The sequence below is a fragment of the Phoenix dactylifera genome, chromosome 2 (genome assembly GCF_051530095.1).
Source record: "Phoenix dactylifera cultivar Ajwa chromosome 2, Ajwa_hap1_PhDact_Kaust_v1.1, whole genome shotgun sequence".
NCBI classification, from domain to species: Eukaryota; Viridiplantae; Streptophyta; class Magnoliopsida; order Arecales; family Arecaceae; genus Phoenix; species Phoenix dactylifera.
In genome coordinates this window covers 28865873-28885228 of record NC_143191.1, presented here as the reverse complement: position 1 = coordinate 28885228, position 19356 = coordinate 28865873, and the positions used below count along the sequence as shown (strand labels likewise).

Genomic DNA, 19356 nt, shown 5'->3' with positions numbered 1-19356 from the left:
TCATAATCAATCATGTTTTGGATTTAGAATTTGGATAAAACATTTGCGTATATTGGGATGGTGAGGCCTGGCAATATAATTTTGTTTATTTTTTGTGATGGAGAGGGCTATATAAAGTCTAATGAATAAATGTATTGGATCATTTTTGAAAAATGTATAGTGACGTGAAATTTATTATTTTTCTATATAAATAATAAAAAAGTTTGATTGAAAATATCATTGCAATTCTTTATATTTTTCTATTTTATAAATTTTTGCTTTTTTAAATTTATTAAATATTTTTAATTATGATATTTTGGGTTCTTAAGTTGACGGGCAACTAAAACGGGTTTGGATTCAATCCAAGCATGCATTTGGAGCGTGTGATTAAGATCTGATTATAACCCAACCACTAATGTCTGGATTAGGCTCGCTCTCCGACAGGCTTCCGGTAAACCGGCTCGAGTTCTAATCTGTGGTAGCAATCGAACGGCACAGATCACCCAATCCGTCTAAGAGTGAACGGTTAAGATCATTGGCACATAACCAAATCCTAACCCTCCCGGTCCCAATATAAGACGCAGCCAGAAGCGCCCAAAGTCCCAGAGGAAAACCTAGCAGCCGTGGCTCGCTCTCGCGTTCTTCTCCTTCGATAGCCCTGGTGCAAGGGAAACTCGATCCAAGATGAAGGTACTGGTTCAAATCCTTGAATATTTGGCTAAAATTTGCGATTTTTCATCGATTTTGTGGTCTCTTTTTATCGGTGTTGGTTGTTTTGGATCATTTCCGCTTCATTTTGTACTGTCTGATCCACTTTTTGTTGATTTCCCCCCTAATCTTGCAGTTCAATATCGCGAATCCTACCACTGGGTGCCAGAAGAAGCTTGAGATCGATGACGATGAGAAACTGTAAGTTTGTTTGGTTATTTTTCTGTTAGTATCTTCTTCTTTTGTGTTTTATTCATAGATCTGATGGAGTCTGATCTTCTTCAATAGGACCTTTTTTTTTAATTTCTTATTTCTAATTTTTATCATTTACCTGGAAGTATTCTAAGCTGTCTTAGTGATTTAATTGATGGGGCTGTCGAGAGTTTGAGTGCTGGTAGAGTGGAAAGGTTGGCAACTTGACATGGTCGAAACCAGGCTGCGTATGGAGACGAAATTGTCCTAATAAGCAGCTTAGTTGATAAAATTATAATTTATTTAGTCTCCCTGCTTAATCTTGCATTTTCGAGATGTCCCTGATAAGCCCATCAAGGTAGTTGATTCTCTATGTCCAATGAATGTTGTTGGGGGAATAAGGTTTTTCCCCCAAATGACACGAATGCCCCTAAGAAGCCGCACAATCGTCGACCCTGGAAGGCCGAAGTCGGCATCCGAACTCGGAACCTCCGACCTAAGAGAAACCCCAATGTCCGAGGCCTACTTTTGTCAGCCACCTACTACGGCCGTACGTCTCCGAGGTCCGGCCAGAGACCGTACTATGACGCCCCTCCGGCATTTATTGCGCATGACCGCTGTGATCCTCCGGCACACTCCACAATAAATGCGGATCTCCGGCTTACTCCACAATAAATGTGGGTCTCCGGCTCACTCAACAATTAATGCACGTGACTCCTGTCATCTACGGACTCCCAGCTCTCCACGGCAAATAAGCCCAGCAGAGTCTAGTCGACTGTGATAAGTCTCTGATCTCGGCCATACCTCCGACACTGATGCAATAAATTCGCCTGGTAGCGTGCTAGTTCGGGTTGTACGACGCCCTCATCGCCGACATCAGTGCAATGATTCGCCTGACCAAGCGCCGACCTGAACGACATGCCGAGCCGTACTACGGCTTCGCCCCGTTACATCGCAGGTAAACCGACCCCCGGTCTATAAAAGGGGGTTGGAAAATCGATACTCTGGACAAGCACTGTTTACCTCTACTCTACACGATTTGCCCCCTCCCTGACTTGAGCGTCGGAGGGCCGGCGCCGGAAGACCCGGACCGGTTCGTGTGCAGGCACCCAGACGGAGGACGCCGCCCACTGTCGGATCGTCGCCCAGCCACGGGAACCAGCCGCTCCTTCTCTCCGATCGCCCCAGACGGAGGACGCCGCCCGTCGACGGACCACCGCCTCGCCGTGAGTAACCACCTTCCGCTCCCTCTCCTCGACCGAAGATTGCCCCCGGGTCCAATTTCCAGCAACAGTTGGCGCTAGAGGAAGGGCCCGAGTAGCAGTCATGAAGTTGAGAAGTAAGGGAGCCTCTAACGTCTCCCGGCGTCCCCCGCAAAGTCCTGGACACTCCGTCCAGAATTCCCCAACTCCAGCTGACCCAGGTCCTCAGGTCCAGCCGGAACAGTTCAATGCCCTGGTACAGCAAGTCCAGGCCCTGGCCGCCGTCGTTCAGGGCCTACGGCGCGTGGAAGCTTCACCGGCGCTTCCCCCGCAGGCCCAGGCCCCGCCGGAGTGTCTCCCCAACGGCCCGGTTCTCCCCAGTCAAAATCTGCATGGCTCCTCCAGAGCCAACAACGGAGAACGGGCTGCTCCCCGTAGGGAGTTACCGGGAGAAGGTTTCGATCGGAGACCCCAACTTTCCGAGGCGGAGTCAACCCCGGACCGCCAAGGGCCGGCGCAAACCACAACGACAATCCCACGGGTGGGGGAGCTCGACCGAAAAGTTGAGCATCTGGAGCGCCAGATTGCGGCACTCCACGGCAAGAAGGCAAGACAGGAAGGGGACTTTGAGTTCACTGCCAAGTCCCCCTTCTCCCGCCAGATCGAGGACGAGCCGGTTCCCGCGAGATTCAAAATGCCTCAGGTGGAGCCCTACAGCGGAATCACCGACCCCCTCGACCACTTGGAGAGTTATCGGGCCCTCATGGCCCTACAAGGGTCCTCGGAGGCCATACTCTGCAAAGCCTTTCCAGCGACCCTCCGAGGGACCGCTCGGCTTTGGTTTTCTGGACTGAAGCCGAACACGGTGTCCTCCTTTGAGCAGCTCGGCAGGCAGTTCGCCACCAACTTTGCTGCCAGCCGGCGCCAGCGACGGACATCAGACTCCCTCCTGGATATCAAGCAGAAGGAGGGGGAGTCCCTCAAAGAGTACCTGGACCGCTTTACCGCCGCCACATGGGAGGTCCGCGAGCTAGACCAGTCGATAGCCATGTCGGCTCTGGAAACTGGGGTTCGCTCCTACCGATTCCTCTTCTCCATCGAGAAGAGCTTCCCGGCCGACTTCACCGAAATGCTGGCCCGAGCCCGGAAGTATGCCAAGGCCGAGGAGGCAGTCGCCTCCAGGCGGGGAGCAATCGAGCCCGCCTCTAAGAAGCAGAAGAAGCGCCGCGAGGAGCGCGGCCGACAAAGGAGCCGGTCTCCCCGCAGAGAGAAAAATCTCCCCAGACTGAGGAGTCCGCCCCGTCAGCAGGGGCGACCTCAGCAGAGGACACCTCCTCGTCCGAGGTCTCCACCACGGCCCCGGATGTACCAGGCGAGGTACGAGAACTATACACCCGTCAATGCTCCCCGGGCCGAGATCCTGATGGAAATTGAGGGTCGGGACTTCTTCCGACCCCCGCCTCCTATGCGAGACACGGGATTTCCCCGAAATACCAGGAAGTATTGCCGCTTCCACCGAGACCGTGGGCACGACACGGAGGACTGCTTCCAACTCCGGGACGAGATAGAAGCGCTCATCCGACGGGGAGTACTCAACCGGTTCGTGAGGAATCGACCTGAGGAAAGAAGGCCGGCGGAGAATGTCGCACCAACCGAAAATCCAGGCGACAACAGGCCCATCGCCGGCACCATCAACATGATCGGGCGGGCCTCGGCAGGAACGGCCGCCCAGGGAACACCCCCGAAGCGCCCACGTACTGATGAAGTCATCTCGTTCTCGGACGAGGACTTAGAAGGGGTCGAGACCCCTCACGATGACGCTGTGGTCATCTCAATGATTGTAAATAGGTTTGATGTAAAGCGTGTCCTAGTTGACAATGGAAGTTCAGCCAACATTTTGTACTACCATGCCTACCAAAAAATGGGGTTGACAGAAGGACATCTCCGGAGAATCAATGCCCCGCTAGTCGGGTTTACCGGAGATGCGGTCTCGGTTGAAGGTGAGGCTAGCTTCCTTGTCACAGTTGGCCTCGCCCCCCGGGAGAGCACTGTGAGGATGGACTTCTTGGTGGTCCGTCTGCCCTCGGTCTACAACGCCATCCTTGGGCGCCCAGGGTTAAACACCCTTCGAGCCGTGGTTTCAACTCGCCATTTACTCATGCGGTTCCCCACCGGCCAAGGAGTAGGCGAGGTCCGCGGAGACCAACTGGTCGCCAAGCAATGCTACATGGCGGCCCACACAGTGAAACAACCAGCTGAGGCGCCAGACCGCCCGACGCGCCCTTCACTCCCCATAAAAACCCTCGATGCGAGGGACACCCCCTGGAAGAAGCAAGTAGAGCCCGGTGAGCTCCTTATTCAAATCCCACTACGAGAAAATTTTTCCGAGCTAACCGTGCAGGTCGGCTCCGGCCTCGGCGCCCATGAGAGGGATCGCCTCGTCAGCTTCCTGCGGGATAATGCCGACGTCTTCGCCTGGTCGCCCGCGGACGTGCCAGGAATTGACCCTGAGGTCATGGTCCACCGACTTCAGGTGAAACCAACCAGCAGGCCTGTAAAGCAGAAGAAAAGAGGCTCCGCCCCCGAGCGACAACGAGCTGCGGCCGAGGAGGTGGACAAACTCCTCGGAGCCGGCTTCATCCGGGAGGTCTCCTATCCGGACTGGCTCGCCAACATAGTCCTCGTAAAGAAGGCCAACGGAAAATGGCGTATGTGTGTGGACTACACCGACCTGAACAAGGCCTGCCCAAAAGACAGTTTCCCCCTCTCGAGCATCGACCAGCTCGTCGACTCCACCTCGGGACACCAACTGCTAACTTTTATGGACGCCTTTTCAGGATACAATCAAATCCGAATGGCGCCAGAAGACGAGGAGAAGACGGCCTTCATCACCGACAAGGGCACCTACTGCTATGAGGTGATGCCCTTTGGCCTGAAAAACGCTGGGGCCACCTATCAGAGGCTGGTCAGCCAGATTTTTAAAGACCAGATCGGCCGGAACATGGAAGTCTACGTGGACGACATGTTGGTGAAGAGCCGAGCGGCGGAACACCACATAGCCGATCTCGACGAGACGTTCGCCAAGCTCAGAAAATATCAAATGAAACTCAATCCGGCGAAGTGCGCGTTTGGGGTCACCTCGGGCAAGTTCCTGGGTTTTATAGTGACCCAGCGCGGAATTGAGGCCAACCCGGAGAAAATCCGGGCACTGCAAGAGATGTCACCTCCAAAGACAGTTAAGGAGGTGCAGCGGCTCGCGGGGCGGGTAGCCGCCCTGGGAAGGTTCGTCTCTCGGTCGGCCGAGCGTTGCCTCCCCTTCTTCAAGAGCCTCAAACGGCCGAAAGACTTCCGGTGGACAGAAGAATGCCAGCAGGCCTTTGAAGAGCTTCGGAGCCTTCTGGCTTCTCCCCCGCTGCTCACCAAGCCCCGGAAAGGCGAGGTCCTTTACTTATATCTGGCCGTCTCCCCAGCCGCAGTGAGCTCAGTTCTCGTCCGGGAAGAGGACAAGCTCCAAAAGCCGGTCTATTACACCAGCCGGGTTCTCAGGGATGCCGAGACCCGATATTCTAAACTTGAGAAGACCATCTTCGCTCTCATCATCTCGGCTCGGAGACTCAGGCCTTACTTCCAAGCCCACACGATAGCTATATTGACCGACCAGCCCATGAAGCAAATATTGCAGAGGTCGGATCGTGCGGGGAGGGTCGCCAAATGGGCGGTCGAGCTCGGGGAATTCGACCTCGAATATTGGCCCAGGCCGGCTATCAAAGGTCAGATACTCGCCGACTTCATCGTGGAGTGCACCCTTCCGGACGACCCCGAGCTGCCATCTGGACCCGCGGAGGAGGCCCCGAGGCAGCCATGGGTCCTGCACTCGGACGGGTCTTCGACCTCGGGGGGTAGCGGGGCCGGACTTATCCTCACTAGTCCAGACGGAGTGGTGGTTGAGCAAGCCCTGCGCCTCGAGTTCCCGGCCTCGAACAATGAGGCCGAGTATGAGGCCCTCATCGCCGGGCTCAAACTGGCGAAAGAACTAAACGTGGGAGACCTGACGGCATTCAGCGACTCCCAGCTGGTGGTGAACCAGGTCCAAGGAGATTTTGAAGCTAAAGAGCCATCCATGCAAAAGTATCTCCAAAAGGTGCGGGAACTCATATCTGACCTCGGGGGGTAGCGGGGCCGGACTTATCCTCACTAGTCCAGACGGAGTGGTGGTTGAGCAAGCCCTGCGCCTCGAGTTCCCGGCCTCGAACAATGAGGCCGAGTATGAGGCCCTCATCGCCGGGCTCAAACTGGCGAAAGAACTAAACGTGGGAGACCTGACGGCATTCAGCGACTCCCAGCTGGTGGTGAACCAGGTCCAAGGAGATTTTGAAGCTAAAGAGCCATCCATGCAAAAGTATCTCCAAAAGGTGCGGGAACTCATATCTGCCCTGAATTCTTTCAACATCCAGTACATTCCCAGAACGGAAAACCTCAGGGCAGACCAGCTATCCAAGCTGGCAACCTCCCGCATGAGCGAGCTTCCTAAGGGAACCGCGCTCGAGTATCTTCAGACCCCCAGCACGGAGGAACCCGAGCCTACCATGTGCATCGGCTCCGAGCCAAGCTGGATCGACGGGCTCGTCTGCTACTTTCAGGACGGAACCCTACCTCATGACGAGATGGAGGCTCGCCGAATCAAGCGCCAGGCCCCCCGGTATGTCCTATACGAGAACAGGCTCTATCGACGATCATTTACTTCCCCCCTTCTCAGATGCCTCCGCCCCTCCGAGGCGGACTATGCTCTCCGAGAGGTCCATGAAGGGATCTGCGGAAATCACCTGGGGGGTCGGGCCTTGGCCCATAAGATCCTGCGGCAGGGATATTACTGGCCCACACTCCGAAAAGACGCAACAGATTTCGTCCGCAAGTGCGATTGGTGCCAGCGAAACGCCAATATCCAGCGCCGACCTTCAGCTCTGCTGACCTCCATCATCGCCCCCTGGCCGTTTGCCCAATGGGGGATCGACATCCTGGGGCCCTTTCTCCTCGCCACCGGACAGAGAAAGTTCCTGGTCGTCTCCATCGACTATTTCACCAAATGGGTCGAGGCCGAACCTGTCGCCCGGATCACCGAGCAAAAGATGCGGGATTTCGTGTGGAAGTCTATAATCTGCCGATTCGGACTACCCCGTATCCTTATATCTGATAATGGTCGACAATTTCACAATATTCATTTCAGGGAGTTTTGCTCTGAACTCGGCATTGATCATCGCTTCACCTCGGTTGCCCATCCCCAGACAAACGGGGAAACCGAGGTAACTAACCGAACTATTTTGCAGGGACTTAAAGCTAGGCTTGATCGGTCCAAAGGACAGTGGGTCGAGGACTTGTACAATGTCCTTTGGGCGTACCGGACCACGTTCCGACTACCCACGGGAGAGACCCCCTTCAACCTAGCATACGGCACTGAGGCCGTCATCCCGTTGGAGATCGGCCTGCCTTCTCCCAGAGTGGAGCATTACGACCCCGACACCAACTCTTCCCAGCTAAGGAGCAACTTGGACCTTGTCGAAGAAACGAGAGAGGTCGCCCGGGTTCGCATGGCGAGATACCAACAGCGAACGGCCCAATACTACAACTCCAGAGTCAAGCCCAAGCTCTTCAAAGTAGGGGACCTCGTCCTCAGGAGAGCCGAGGCTTCTCAACCGACCGAGCAAGGAAAGCTCGCCCCAAATTGGGAAGGGCCGTATCAAATCGCCCGGGTACAACGACCAGGGGCGTACAAATTGAAGTCCCTGGAGGGGACTCTGATCCCACGAAGCTGGAACTCCGAGAATCTACGGATGTATTACCAATGAAACCCTAAGGGGTTCAAAACAATCAGGACAATGGACTCAGCTCCTTTTTCTGCAAATATTTCTCTCACCTTGATAACTGTAATCCTCTTTTAATATTGGGTCGTCTGTGATCCTCAGATTCCCCGACCAAAATCGGGATGCCTCGAGGCTCGACCGTAGAGTCCCAAACTCCCTCGACCTCGGGAAGAATCGCAAGACGATGAAACGTGGAATGGAGCAGGATTCCTCGACTAAGGCCGAGATGCCCCGAGTGTCGACAGTGCGTGCCCAGACCCCTCGACACTTCGGGAAGACGGGGTAGTACCTTCGCGGCCCCCCGTGGCGCTCATCACCAACAACGGGGTAGTACCTTCGCGGCCCCCCGTAGCGCCTCCTCGACAGTGCCTTCGCAGGTCGACAATGCGTACCCAGACCCCTCGACCTGACGAACGATTCCTCGACCAAGGTCGGGATGCCCCGAGGGTCGACCGTAGAGAACCAGACTCCCTCGACCTCGGGAAGGCGCCGTGAGGGGTGGAAAGGGTGGCTCCACCTGGGGCGCCACGAAGTGGACCCCCAGGAGCGGTCGACGATCCCCGATCCCCGAAGCGAGCGATCCCTCGACTAAGGTCGAGATGCCCCGAGTGTCGACAGTGCGTACCCAGACCCCTCGACACTTCGGGAAGACGGGGTAGTACCTTCGCGGCCCCCCGTGGCGCTCATCACCAACAACGGGGTAGTACCTTCGCGGCCCCCCGTAGCGCCTCCTCGACTAAGGTCGGGATGCCCCGAGGGTCGACCGTAGAGAACCAGACTCCCTCGACCTCGGGAAGCGTCGCAGGTCGACAGTGCGCACCCAGACCCCTCGACCTGACGAACGATTCCTCGACCAAGGTCGGGATGCCCCGAGGGTCGACCGTAGAGAACCAGACTCCCTCGACCTCGGGAAGGCGCCGTGAGGGGTGGAAAGGGTGGCTCCACCTGGGGCGCCACGAAGTGGACCCCCAGGAGCGGTCGACGATCCTCGATCCCCGAAGCGAGCGATCCCTCGACTAAGGTCGAGATGCCCCGAGTGTCGACAGTGCGTACCCAGACCCCTCGACACTTCGGGAAGACGGGGTAGTACCTTCGCGGCCCCCCGTGGCGCTCATCACCAACAACGGGGTAGTACCTTCGCGGCCCCCCGTAGCGCCTCCTCGACTAAGGTCGGGATGCCCCGAGGGTCGACCGTAGAGAACCAGACTCCCTCGACCTCGGAAAGCGTCGCAGGTCGACAGTGCGTACCCAGACCCCTCGACCTGACGAACGATTCCTCGACCAAGGTCGGGATGTCCCGAGGGTCGACCGTAGAGAACCAGACTCCCTCGACCTCGGAAAGGCGCCGTGAGGGGTGGAAAGGGTGGCTCCACCTGGGGCGCCACGAAGTGGACCCCCAGGAGCGGTCGACGATCTCCGATCCCCGAAGCGAGCGATCCCTCGACTAAGGTCGAGATGCCCCGAGTGTCGACAGTGCGTACCCAGACCCCTCGACACTTCGGGAAGACGGGGTAGTACCTTCGCGGCCCCCCGTGGCGCTCTTCACCAACAACGGGGTAGTACCTTCGCGGCCCCCCGTAGCGCCCCCTCGACTAAGGTCGGGATGCCCCGAGGGTCGACCGTAGAGAGTCAGACTCCCTCGACTTCGGGAGGTACCACAGGTCAGCAAAGCGTCCGCAGACCCGCCGACCCGACACAAGACCCCTCGACCAAAGTTGAGGTGCCCCGAGGTCCGACCACAGGGTCTCAAACTCCCTCGACCTCGCAAAGAGCTACAAATCAATAAAGTCTCCCCAAGCCCTCTCAACCTCGGCGGGTGCTGTCGGGTCCGTGAGAAGCCCGAGCCCCCTTAAAGTCAAAAATGACTCCGCAGGTCGACGAGGAAGGGAAGCAGCCTACTCCACCATGCGAAGCATAACTCTGAGAATGAAAGAGGTACATTCAACTGGACGCCCTCCTTGTCAAATTTTATTTACATATTGCTGAGCGGAATCTTAATGTTGGAGCCTTATCTCGCCCCAAAGTCGGGCCTCTCTAACGGGTCGGCTTAGGATCGACCTCCTAATTACATTATGCATGCACCGTTCGTCAAGTCTCCGAAACTGGTACAGAGGATTTCATAAATTAGTGCCCAACTCGGCTCTTCGACGTAAACTCCTACATCCGGCTGAAAAAGTGGTCCCGGCCACGAATGTGCCAGCCAAACACGGGTACCAAGGCAATCTCTGGAAACCCCAGCCTTGCTCACGGAAGCCTCGGCAGAGTCCGAGAACAATAACTACGAAAACCTTCGGTAATAACCTGCCTATTGGCCCGCGCTCCCTCTGAGGGGTTTGGAGTTAAGTTCGGAGACCCGACTAAACTCCCCGATTAGCGGCATGCACAGACCTAGTCCGATCTTAGTTAAAGGGCTAAGGCCCGACCTCGACGCCTTGGGACTTCCCTAAAGGCTAAACGCAATGACCTCCACGACTCCCAAATCCGAGCTATAGGACTTAGAGAAATTTTCTAAAAAACTCAAGACTCGGAGCTCCTCTTCGTCGGGATGACTGGAACCCGAGAAGGCTAAGACGTAGCCCGGGAAGAAGGGCAACTTCGTTAAGCAGCCCGGAAATTAAAATGCAAAGCTAGGCCATCGAGGCGGTTCGCTAAGGCCCTGGCCTCGGTCACGACAACAGAGGGAAAGATGAACACGGAATGGCAAAAATACTTTTTCATTAACAAAGGGCCGGAAGGCCAATTACAAAATTGGAAGTCGGCCGCTCAAGGGCCGACCCCGGATACAATGAAAAAGAAAAGAAAAATATGCTAAGTCCTAAGCGGCGGGAGCCACATCCGGGGGGTCGTCCGGCACATTGATGACCTCAAGACCTTCCTCCGGAACAGGCTCGGGGTCGGGAGCAGGAGCTTCGGGCACCACCTCCGGGACAGCGTCCGTCTCGGCCGCCAGAGCTACCTCCATGACACCGTCCGCCTCGGCTACCCCCGTCGAAGGCTCGGCGGGGTCTTGCTCATATATTCCCGCCTCGGATGTCAGGATGGTGGGAAGGGCTCGCACGTCGGACCCCCAGCCCCGGTCCTCCCTCGGACGGACCGTCGAGAAGTCGTACTGAGGGCAGTACAGGCGCACCTGCTCTCGGAAGTTCTCGAAGCCTCGAAGGAAACCGTCGACCGTCTCCTCCTCCAACATGTCGCGGAACTCTTGCGACTCTTTGAAGAGCTCCACGGCGTGCTCGGCTCGTTCGAGAGCCCTCCTCTCCCGGGCCTCAAGTTGCTCGAGTCGGAGGCGAAGGGCCCTCTCCTCATACTCGAGGGCCGCGACCCTGGCCTGGACCTCCCCCAAGCGCGCCTCCGTGCCGCGCATGGTTGCCTTGGTCATGGCGTGAGCCGCCTTCTCCTCCTCAAGCGCCCCCACCACGGCAAGGCGCTCGGCCTCGGTGGCCGCCCACCGAGCCTCGGCCGCGGCCGACACCGCTTCTAGCTCGGCGATTCTTTTCTTGGCCGGCTCCAGCTGCTGGCCGAGCTGCCGAACTTCTTCCCGATACCCGTGGGCGAGGAACGCCATGGTGTCGAGCTCGAGAATATGCTGAAAAAAAAAAAAGAAGCGAGGGTATTGTGAGTTGAAAGGCACGTATGCACGCTAATAACTCCGGAAAATTAAGAAGGGAACTTACCCGGGCGGTGCTGCAGTAAGCACTGCCGGCGACCTCCTCCAGCGAAATCCCCCGGAACACGGCCCGGTCCGCTGGAAGCACTGCACGCCGCAACATGTAGCGTGCGACCTCGGCGTCCTGAAAGGCCGAGCTCCCCTCAGGAATGGAAGAGTCCGGCTCAACCGACTCTTCTCGGAAAGCTCGGGAAGAGCTCGGCACGATCGAACCCGAGGTCCCGGAGCCGCTCGCCTCGAGGCCTCGGGCAGGCCCGGGTCCTGGCTGCTGCGGCCGGGCCGCGGACGATTCCCCCCGCCGGGCAAGGGGGGCAGGGCAAGGAGGGGCCGATGGGCCCGCACCACTGACCACCCGCTCCCGCCTCGGGTCGGCCGCAGGGTCCCCCGCCTCGGGGCCACTCGTCCCGGCCGACGAGGAAGTGCCGTCTGTCCTCGCCCTCCTCCGAGGCTGGGGATTAGCCCCCCCGGCCTCGGCCTCCCGCCTCCTCAGGCGGGAAAAAAGCGACGTGTTACTGGTCGGCATACGGGGAATATCTGAAATCAAAAATTTTGTTAAGTGTCAGGCCAGTGGCAGTAAAAGCGAAAGACAAAGAATGAAAATAACGTAGCCGCCCTTACCCTCGGGGCGCGCCGAGCTCAGACCCACGCTCGCCAGGGCGTCCTCCCGCAGGAGCTCGGTCAGGTCGTTGCCCCTCCCGAGGGCTCGCACAGAGTCTAGGATCCTCAGCTCCCTCCCCGTGGGCTCGGAGAGTCTGTTGAGGGCCTTCAGCCGTGGGTGTCCCCACCTCGGCTCAAACCCCCAAGGCGCCGCGGACGCCAGAAAGAAAAACTTCAACTTCCACTCATGGATCGAGGAAGGGGCGCCCCGGAAGAGTGACATACCGCCCCGAAAGGCGAAATATAGCCACCCTGCGTCCGCCGGGTTCTTCTTTAACAGAAAACACCGGCGGAAAAGGCCTACCGTGATCGGGATCCCGTGCCCGAGGCACAGGGACAAAAACCCGATTATGGTCCTCCATGAGTTCGGAGCCAACTGCGCCGGGACGAGCTGGTACTCGGCCAGCAAGCTGCTCACGAACCCATGGGTGGGAAAACGCAGGCCCGCCCAGAGTGTCTCGCGGTAAACCGCGATCCGACCTGGGGGCGGCTGCGTCACCCTGTCCCCCGGCCCTGCGGTTTCAAGACGAAACCCGGGCTGGAAGAAGAAACGGGAGCGGATTGTCTCCAGTTCCTCCTCTGACATATTCGACCCAACTTCTTCGGGACCGAGGCCCATTCTCACAGAAGAATGGAGTAAAAATTAAGAGCAGAAAATGGAAGTTGGCGAGGAGAAGAAAAGAGGAAACTCTAGTGAAAACAGGAAGAAAACCTACTGGACATTGCCGGAAATTGCTCCGGGCACCGCCGGCAAAATTCGGTTGAGGGAGAAAACAAGGGGAAAAAGACGACGAAAATGAGGGGAAGCCAAACAAGACCTTTAGGGCAGACTCGTGGGGTTTATATAGACCCCCCTGACGGCCCAGATCGATGGGGTCGGTTCCCATCCCCCGATCGGGCTGCGCCACGTGGCGACCTCTGAGGCCGAGGCACTGCATCCACTCCGGATCAATAAATCGAATACGAAATCAAAGTGTTGTCCCATCGGATCTCGGGACCTCATTATGGGTCCACAGAATCCCATCGCCTCGAAGAATGAGCGGACGGCACCCCCGCTCCCCTCGTTTAATAAAATCTGGGACACGTGGAGCCCCGGTGTGGCCTCCACTCCCCCGAAATTATGACCCGGTAACACGAAATCGGAAGCGTCCGACCCCTGGTCATGCCGCGTGTCCGTTTTGAAACCCGAAATGGCACGCTCATTGATGAGCGGGAACTCTCGATTGTGGGGCCGAGGCGCCGCCTCGTTGAACCCGAGGACCCTCATCCTGGGTCCGCCTCGCAAAGCAACCTCGGTAATCCAAGAGACACCGCCCCCGCTATAGTCGCCTCGAAAGACGTAGGGATATGGACCCCATCATTAATTCGCCGAACAAAGTAACCTCGAAACGCCCAAGGGCGCAGGTCCTACCATGACAATTCCAAGAAACATGAGGGTGCGGACGAAGTTCGCCCCCCAACTTTAACGATGGACTTTACTTCCTACGTCCGAGCCCACAAGCCGCTCGAACTCGGAAGTCGGGGGGTAGTGTTGGGGGAATAAGGTTTTTCCCCCAAATGACACGAATGCCCCTAAGAAGCCGCACAATCGTCGACCCTGGAAGGCCGAAGTCGGCATCCGAACTCGGAACCTCCGACCTAAGAGAAACCCCAATGTCCGAGGCCTACTTTTGTCAGCCACCTACTACGGCCGTACGTCTCCGAGGTCCGGCCAGAGACCGTACTATGACGCCCCTCCGGCATTTATTGCGCATGACCGCTGTGATCCTCCGGCACACTCCACAATAAATGCGGATCTCCGGCTTACTCCACAATAAATGCGGATCTCCGGCTTACTCCACAATAAATGCGGATCTCCGGCTTACTCCACAATAAATGTGGGTCTCCGGCTCACTCAACAATTAATGCACGTGACTCCTGTCATCTACGGACTCCCAGCTCTCCACGGCAAATAAGCCCAGCAGAGTCTAGTCGACTGTGATAAGTCTCTGATCTCGGCCATACCTCCGACACTGATGCAATAAATTCGCCTGGTAGCGTGCTAGTTCGGGTTGTACGACGCCCTCATCGCCGACATCAGTGCAATGATTCGCCTGACCAAGCGCCGACCTGAACGACATGCCGAGCCGTACTACGGCTTCGCCCCGTTACATCGCAGGTAAACCGACCCCCGGTCTATAAAAGGGGGTTGGAAAATCGATACTCTGGACAAGCACTGTTTACCTCTACTCTACACGATTTGCCCCCTCCCTGACTTGAGCGTCGGAGGGCCGGCGCCGGAAGACCCGGCCACCGGTTCGTGTGCAGGCACCCAGACGGAGGACGCCGCCCACTGTCGGATCGTCGCCCAGCCACGGGAACCAGCCGCTCCTTCTCTCCGATCGCCCCAGACGGAGGACGCCGCCCGTCGACGGACCACCGCCTCGCCGTGAGTAACCATCTTCCGCTCCCTCTCCTCGACCGAAGATTGCCCCCGGGTCCAATTTCCAGCAACAAATGTAGTTCTGTATTTTGTTATAGTTGTAAGCTTTATTAAGTGCGCACTGGGATTGTTACCTTGGTAAGGTGGCATCTTTGTTTATTAGAGAGAATTGAACTTGTGAGCTGAGATGTAAACAAAAAAGGTTCACTTTGCAGGAAGATCTATGCTTCAGCTTTTGTATTGCTAGTTTACCATAATTTTGCATTCAGTTCCTATGAGGGTACGATAACAGATTCCCCCAGATCAAAGTTTTCATGCTCAAGTCCTCATGCAATTGATAAAGGGTCATATTCTTTTGTTTATTGAGGGGAGAGATATTCCCTCCCTTCCTCTCCCCTCCCCCTCTCCAAACTTGTTTCCCAAGTTTTTTTTTGCAACTAAGTTGGTTATATTGCATGACACCTTTTTTTTTAATGCATCATAAATTTGTTTATACTACTGATCAGCTAATCAATGCCTCTAATTCTCAAAGCTCAGGGCTTTATTTTGTACCATCGATTATCTGCTCTTCTGCCTTTCTAAAATCTATTTTAGTGTATCTAAACTTGTGGAACCTTGCTAATGATTTTGTATACTCATAATGAAGGCATGAATGAGCTATGTGCTTTACATACCTCACAAAAGCTTCTCTAGAGAAGCCGTCGCCCCTCCGTCGAAGACCGGAGCCGGCCATTGCCTCCCTCTGCCGATTGCTGGTACTCTCGTCCTCACCCGCTCGTTCCCCCTCTTTTCCCTTCTTCTGTGAATCATAGCTCGTTTATATTACTTTTGGAACGGGGCTTCATCTCTATTGCCCTAACTTATAGACTTTTGAGAGCTGGAATTATGTCATTTGTGCTCAAAATCACTTTTTTTTTTTATTTCGTCAATGATTTCAAACTATATGATGATATAGTATGTAATTTTTTGAGTTTCTTCCCAAATTTATAAATAAAATTTGGTTCAAGTTCAACTAGTAGACACTGCTAATTAGTAAAAGAAAAGCATTATCTCATATCATAATCACAAAATTTAATTAAAATTACCATGATATAGTGAGTTAATTAGTTTCATTTCTCCTACAAATAAAAACCACGTGTAAGCAGAATTGGGCCGGCTGACAATTTCAGCCCTGACCATCAATGGGCCTCGTTGGGCCTGATTTTATCCCAAATAAAACAGACGGAGTATAAATTGGGCCTAAGCTAACGATTTCAAGATCCAACGGCTGGGAGCGGGAGATCACCAGATGAAAACCCTAATTAAAAGAAGAGAAACCCTAGAGCGCCCGGGCTCTTTCGTTCTTTCCCTTCTCCATCTCTTCCTCTCTTCCCCCGGCTGCCGAACCGCCGAAGGCCTCCGTCCGGCCGTCGCCCCTCCGTCGAAGACCGGAGCCGGCCATTGCCTCCCTCTGCCGATTGCCGGTACTCTCGTCCTCACCTGCTCGTTCCCCCTCTTTTCCCTTCTTCTGTGAATCATAGCTCACTTATATTACTTTTGGAACGGGGCTTCATCTCTATTGCCCTAACTTATAGACTTTTGAGAGCTGGAATTATGTCATCTGTGCTCAAAATCACTTTTTTTTATTTCGTCAATGATTTCAAACTATATGATGATATAGTATGTAAATTTTTGAGTTTCTTCCCAAATTTACTCATCTATCAAGCGGTAAAAATTTGCATCTTTTACTTGATTTGATTTGTAGCGAAAGTATTCTATTTGGTTAACGAATCCGATCATCCTCTCTTCTTTTCCTGTATATTTCTTGCGTTATAGGTTAGTATTAACTGTGAGTGGATTCTTTGTTGAAGCTGCTCTGAAGGTTATCAGGTTTTCATGGCGGAAGAGGAGCCACAGCCCCTCACTTATGTCCATGAGACGGTGCTAAAGAAGAGGAAAAACAATGAAGAGTGGGCTATCAAGAGGAGGGAGCAATTGGAAGCACGAAAGAAAAGAAACAAAAGGGACTTGAAACTCGCGATCAAAAGGCCCGAGGAGTTTGTCAAGGAATACCGTGATAAAGTAAGCATATTGCATTAATTATGGCTGCAATATTGCTGGTGCTCGGTTTGGCCTATTAAGATTTCTCTACTTGTTGCTTATTATCCATTCTTGCATACTTTCATCAACATTTTGTAAGTTTGTTTATTATTTTCCTTTGTTTATAATTCTTCAGTCTTCTTTGGTTCCTGATTTTCATTTTGATATATATATATATGTGTGTGTCTATATATATATATATATATATAATGACCTAAATTTTTTTGTGAATAATTTAAAAAAATATATAGAAGTACAGTTTATGTAACAAAAGTCCAACCACCATAAAGAAAATTGGAAACAAAATATTTGAATTCTTTTTGCGTAACATCTGTAACTTTAATATCATAGATACTTACCTCATTGGTAAACCTAGGCCATATAAATTAGATGACATGTTCATTTCTTGTCAATGCAAAGATTTTTTTTTTGTTGTACGTTTGGCATCTGAAATTTGTAAATAATTAAATTTGGAATTTTTTTACTGATTTTCTCACTCATTTTCCAGGAATTGGACCACATTCGGATGAAACAAAGACTGAAGCTGCGGAAATTGGCTTCTGACAGTCTTAAATCTGAGTTACTTTTTGTTATTCGTATTCGTGGGTGAGTTGGGGATGTCATAATACCTCTTATTTTGCAAATTCTCTTGTTCAAAGCTGATTTTGACATGTTTGCCTCTGCTAAATCGGTTTTCTCCCTCTTTTTTGTGATAATATTCAGCTCAAGGGACATGCATCCTAGAACCCGAAAAATCTTGGACTTGTTGAGGTTGAGACATTTTTTAAGTGGTGTATTTGTGAAGGCCAGTGAAGCGACTTTGAAAATGTTACTCAGTGTAGAGCCATTTATCACCTATGGGTAAGAAATCTGATATGTTCTTCATTATTGTACCATAGTTCTTGTTTTCTCTTATGTTCATTTTAAATTTTATGTGATCGCAGCTATCCTAACTTGAAGAGTGTGAGGGAGCTGATCTACAAGAAGGGCTGTGGAATGATAGATAAGCAGAGGGTTCCTCTCACAAATAACAATGTTATTGAGCAGGTATAGTCTCCTGCATTCTGTATAATCTTTCACCTGCCACATAACTTATTTTCTGTTTTACTTTTTAATGCATGGTCTGTAAATTTACTGTGACTATGGGTTAGGAACGGAAACCATCACAACAATAATTCATTTCATGTTGCTTCGCATTGTTAATTTTTGACTGTACAAATATTTAAAATTTTATTTGGAAGGACAAGAACAAGATTCGCATTGAAATTTCTGGTAGCATTGTAATTCCTCGAAGTCAAAGTTCAAATGCTGAAAGATTTCCTAGTCATAAGCCTTGTCTAAGTGGCTTATACTGCATCTCAGTCATAACACAGAAATAACGTCATGCTGTACCTTGGCCGTTTCCTCTCTCTACCTTAACATGCTTGGATACTTCTCATGCACCACAATTCAAGACAGTGTGGAAAACAGTCACCACCTGATCGGATGTGAATTCGGTGGGTCGTCCCCCCTTCCTATGGGTTTGGACAAGTTGTATTTTTCTCATTGCAGCTACATGTGACTTGACAAGTCTGACTTGACCTGAGCACCTACGATGTTAACATTGATTCTGACCTGCATTTTTTGAATGGGAAAACAAATATAAATTCAATTTTTATGCCTCGAGTAAACTTGGTAGCGATGAATGTGTTAAAGCTGCCCGTTCTCCATTGAAGATGATACGCCCCACATCATCTGTTTCCTGCTTTAATTTAGGAATAATAAATACTTACAAATTGTTTTGCTGCGTAATGCAGGCACTTGGAAAGTATGGCATCATCTGTATTGAAGATATCGTGCATGAGATTGCTACGGTGGGATCACATTTTAAAGAGGTGACCAAATTCCTGTGGCCATTTAAGCTTAAAGCCCCTGAGAGACGTCTGCAGTTGAAGAAAAAACCCCACAAGGATGGTGGTGATTCAGGCAATCGTGAAGAGCGCATCAATGAACTCATAGATAAGTTCAATTAAGGTGGTATTTGGAGATGCATTAACGGCATTCATGTGATGTAGCTTGACCATCATCAATAGTCTTAAAATTGTGATTGAAATCAGAGATCTTATTATATGTTTATGGTATTTGAACATATATTCTCTGATCCATGACAATTTTTCATCTTTCTCCTAAGTTTTTTTCTTTCACTTTTGTAATAGATGTCAAGAATTTAGCTGTTGAAGCCTGCAACTTATGCCTGGTATTTGTCTTGTTCAAACTTCGAGAGCAATTCATCGGTGAATTAGTTGATTATTCTTGTTTTTGAGCTTAATCTTTTATCGACTGAATCCTCTAAGCTTGGGAGATTTCTGTAATTCTTGACATTTGTAGTTTCTTTGTTCTGCTGCTCGCTGTACTGTACGTGAGAAAGTCTGCTACCTTAAATTTTATTTCGTAATGACAAAAATTGTTGATCACACAAAAATTTGCTTATGCCTTGACTCTTTTTTTGGTGGTTGGGTTTTTTTTTTTTTTTTTTTTTTTGGGGGGGGGGGGGGGGGTGGTGGTGGTGGGGGGATGAATGGACTGAATTGCTTTCCACATTTTTGCACAATG

At 52.6% G+C, this 19356-nt stretch overlaps 1 protein-coding gene across 3 annotated transcripts; it reads left to right on the top strand.

Moving 5' to 3' along the window:
* The first annotated feature begins 548 nt into the window (after window positions 1–548).
* LOC103697086 (large ribosomal subunit protein uL30y-like) lies at window positions 549–19225 on the top strand. 3 transcript variants are annotated; one of them, XM_008778866.5, is made up of 8 exons: window positions 581–669; window positions 824–888; window positions 15332–15440; window positions 16536–16746; window positions 17273–17370; window positions 17488–17625; window positions 17709–17811; window positions 18561–19225. In XM_008778866.5, the coding sequence occupies exons 4-8, from the start codon at window positions 16561–16563 to the stop codon at window positions 18774–18776; spliced, it is 741 nt and encodes a 246-aa protein (XP_008777088.2). In that variant the 5' UTR covers window positions 581–669; window positions 824–888; window positions 15332–15440; window positions 16536–16560; the 3' UTR covers window positions 18777–19225. The 3 variants fall into 3 exon arrangements, with proteins under 3 accessions (XP_008777087.2, XP_008777088.2, XP_008777089.2); XM_008778865.5 differs by lacking the exon at window positions 15332–15440 and having other exon boundaries at window positions 549–669; XM_008778867.6 differs by lacking the exons at window positions 581–669; window positions 824–888; window positions 15332–15440 and adding an exon at window positions 16023–16148.
* Window positions 19226–19356: the final 131 nt, after the last annotated feature.

Bases quoted from the DNA above. Each gene is read 5' to 3' on its own strand.
- LOC103697086 (XM_008778865.5), top strand. The intron at 889-16,535 runs GTAAGTTTGTTT...TCTTTGTTGAAG, and splicing joins ATCGATGACGATGAGAAACT to CTGCTCTGAAGGTTATCAGG. The intron at 17,626-17,708 runs GTAAGAAATCTG...ATGTGATCGCAG, and splicing joins GAGCCATTTATCACCTATGG to CTATCCTAACTTGAAGAGTG.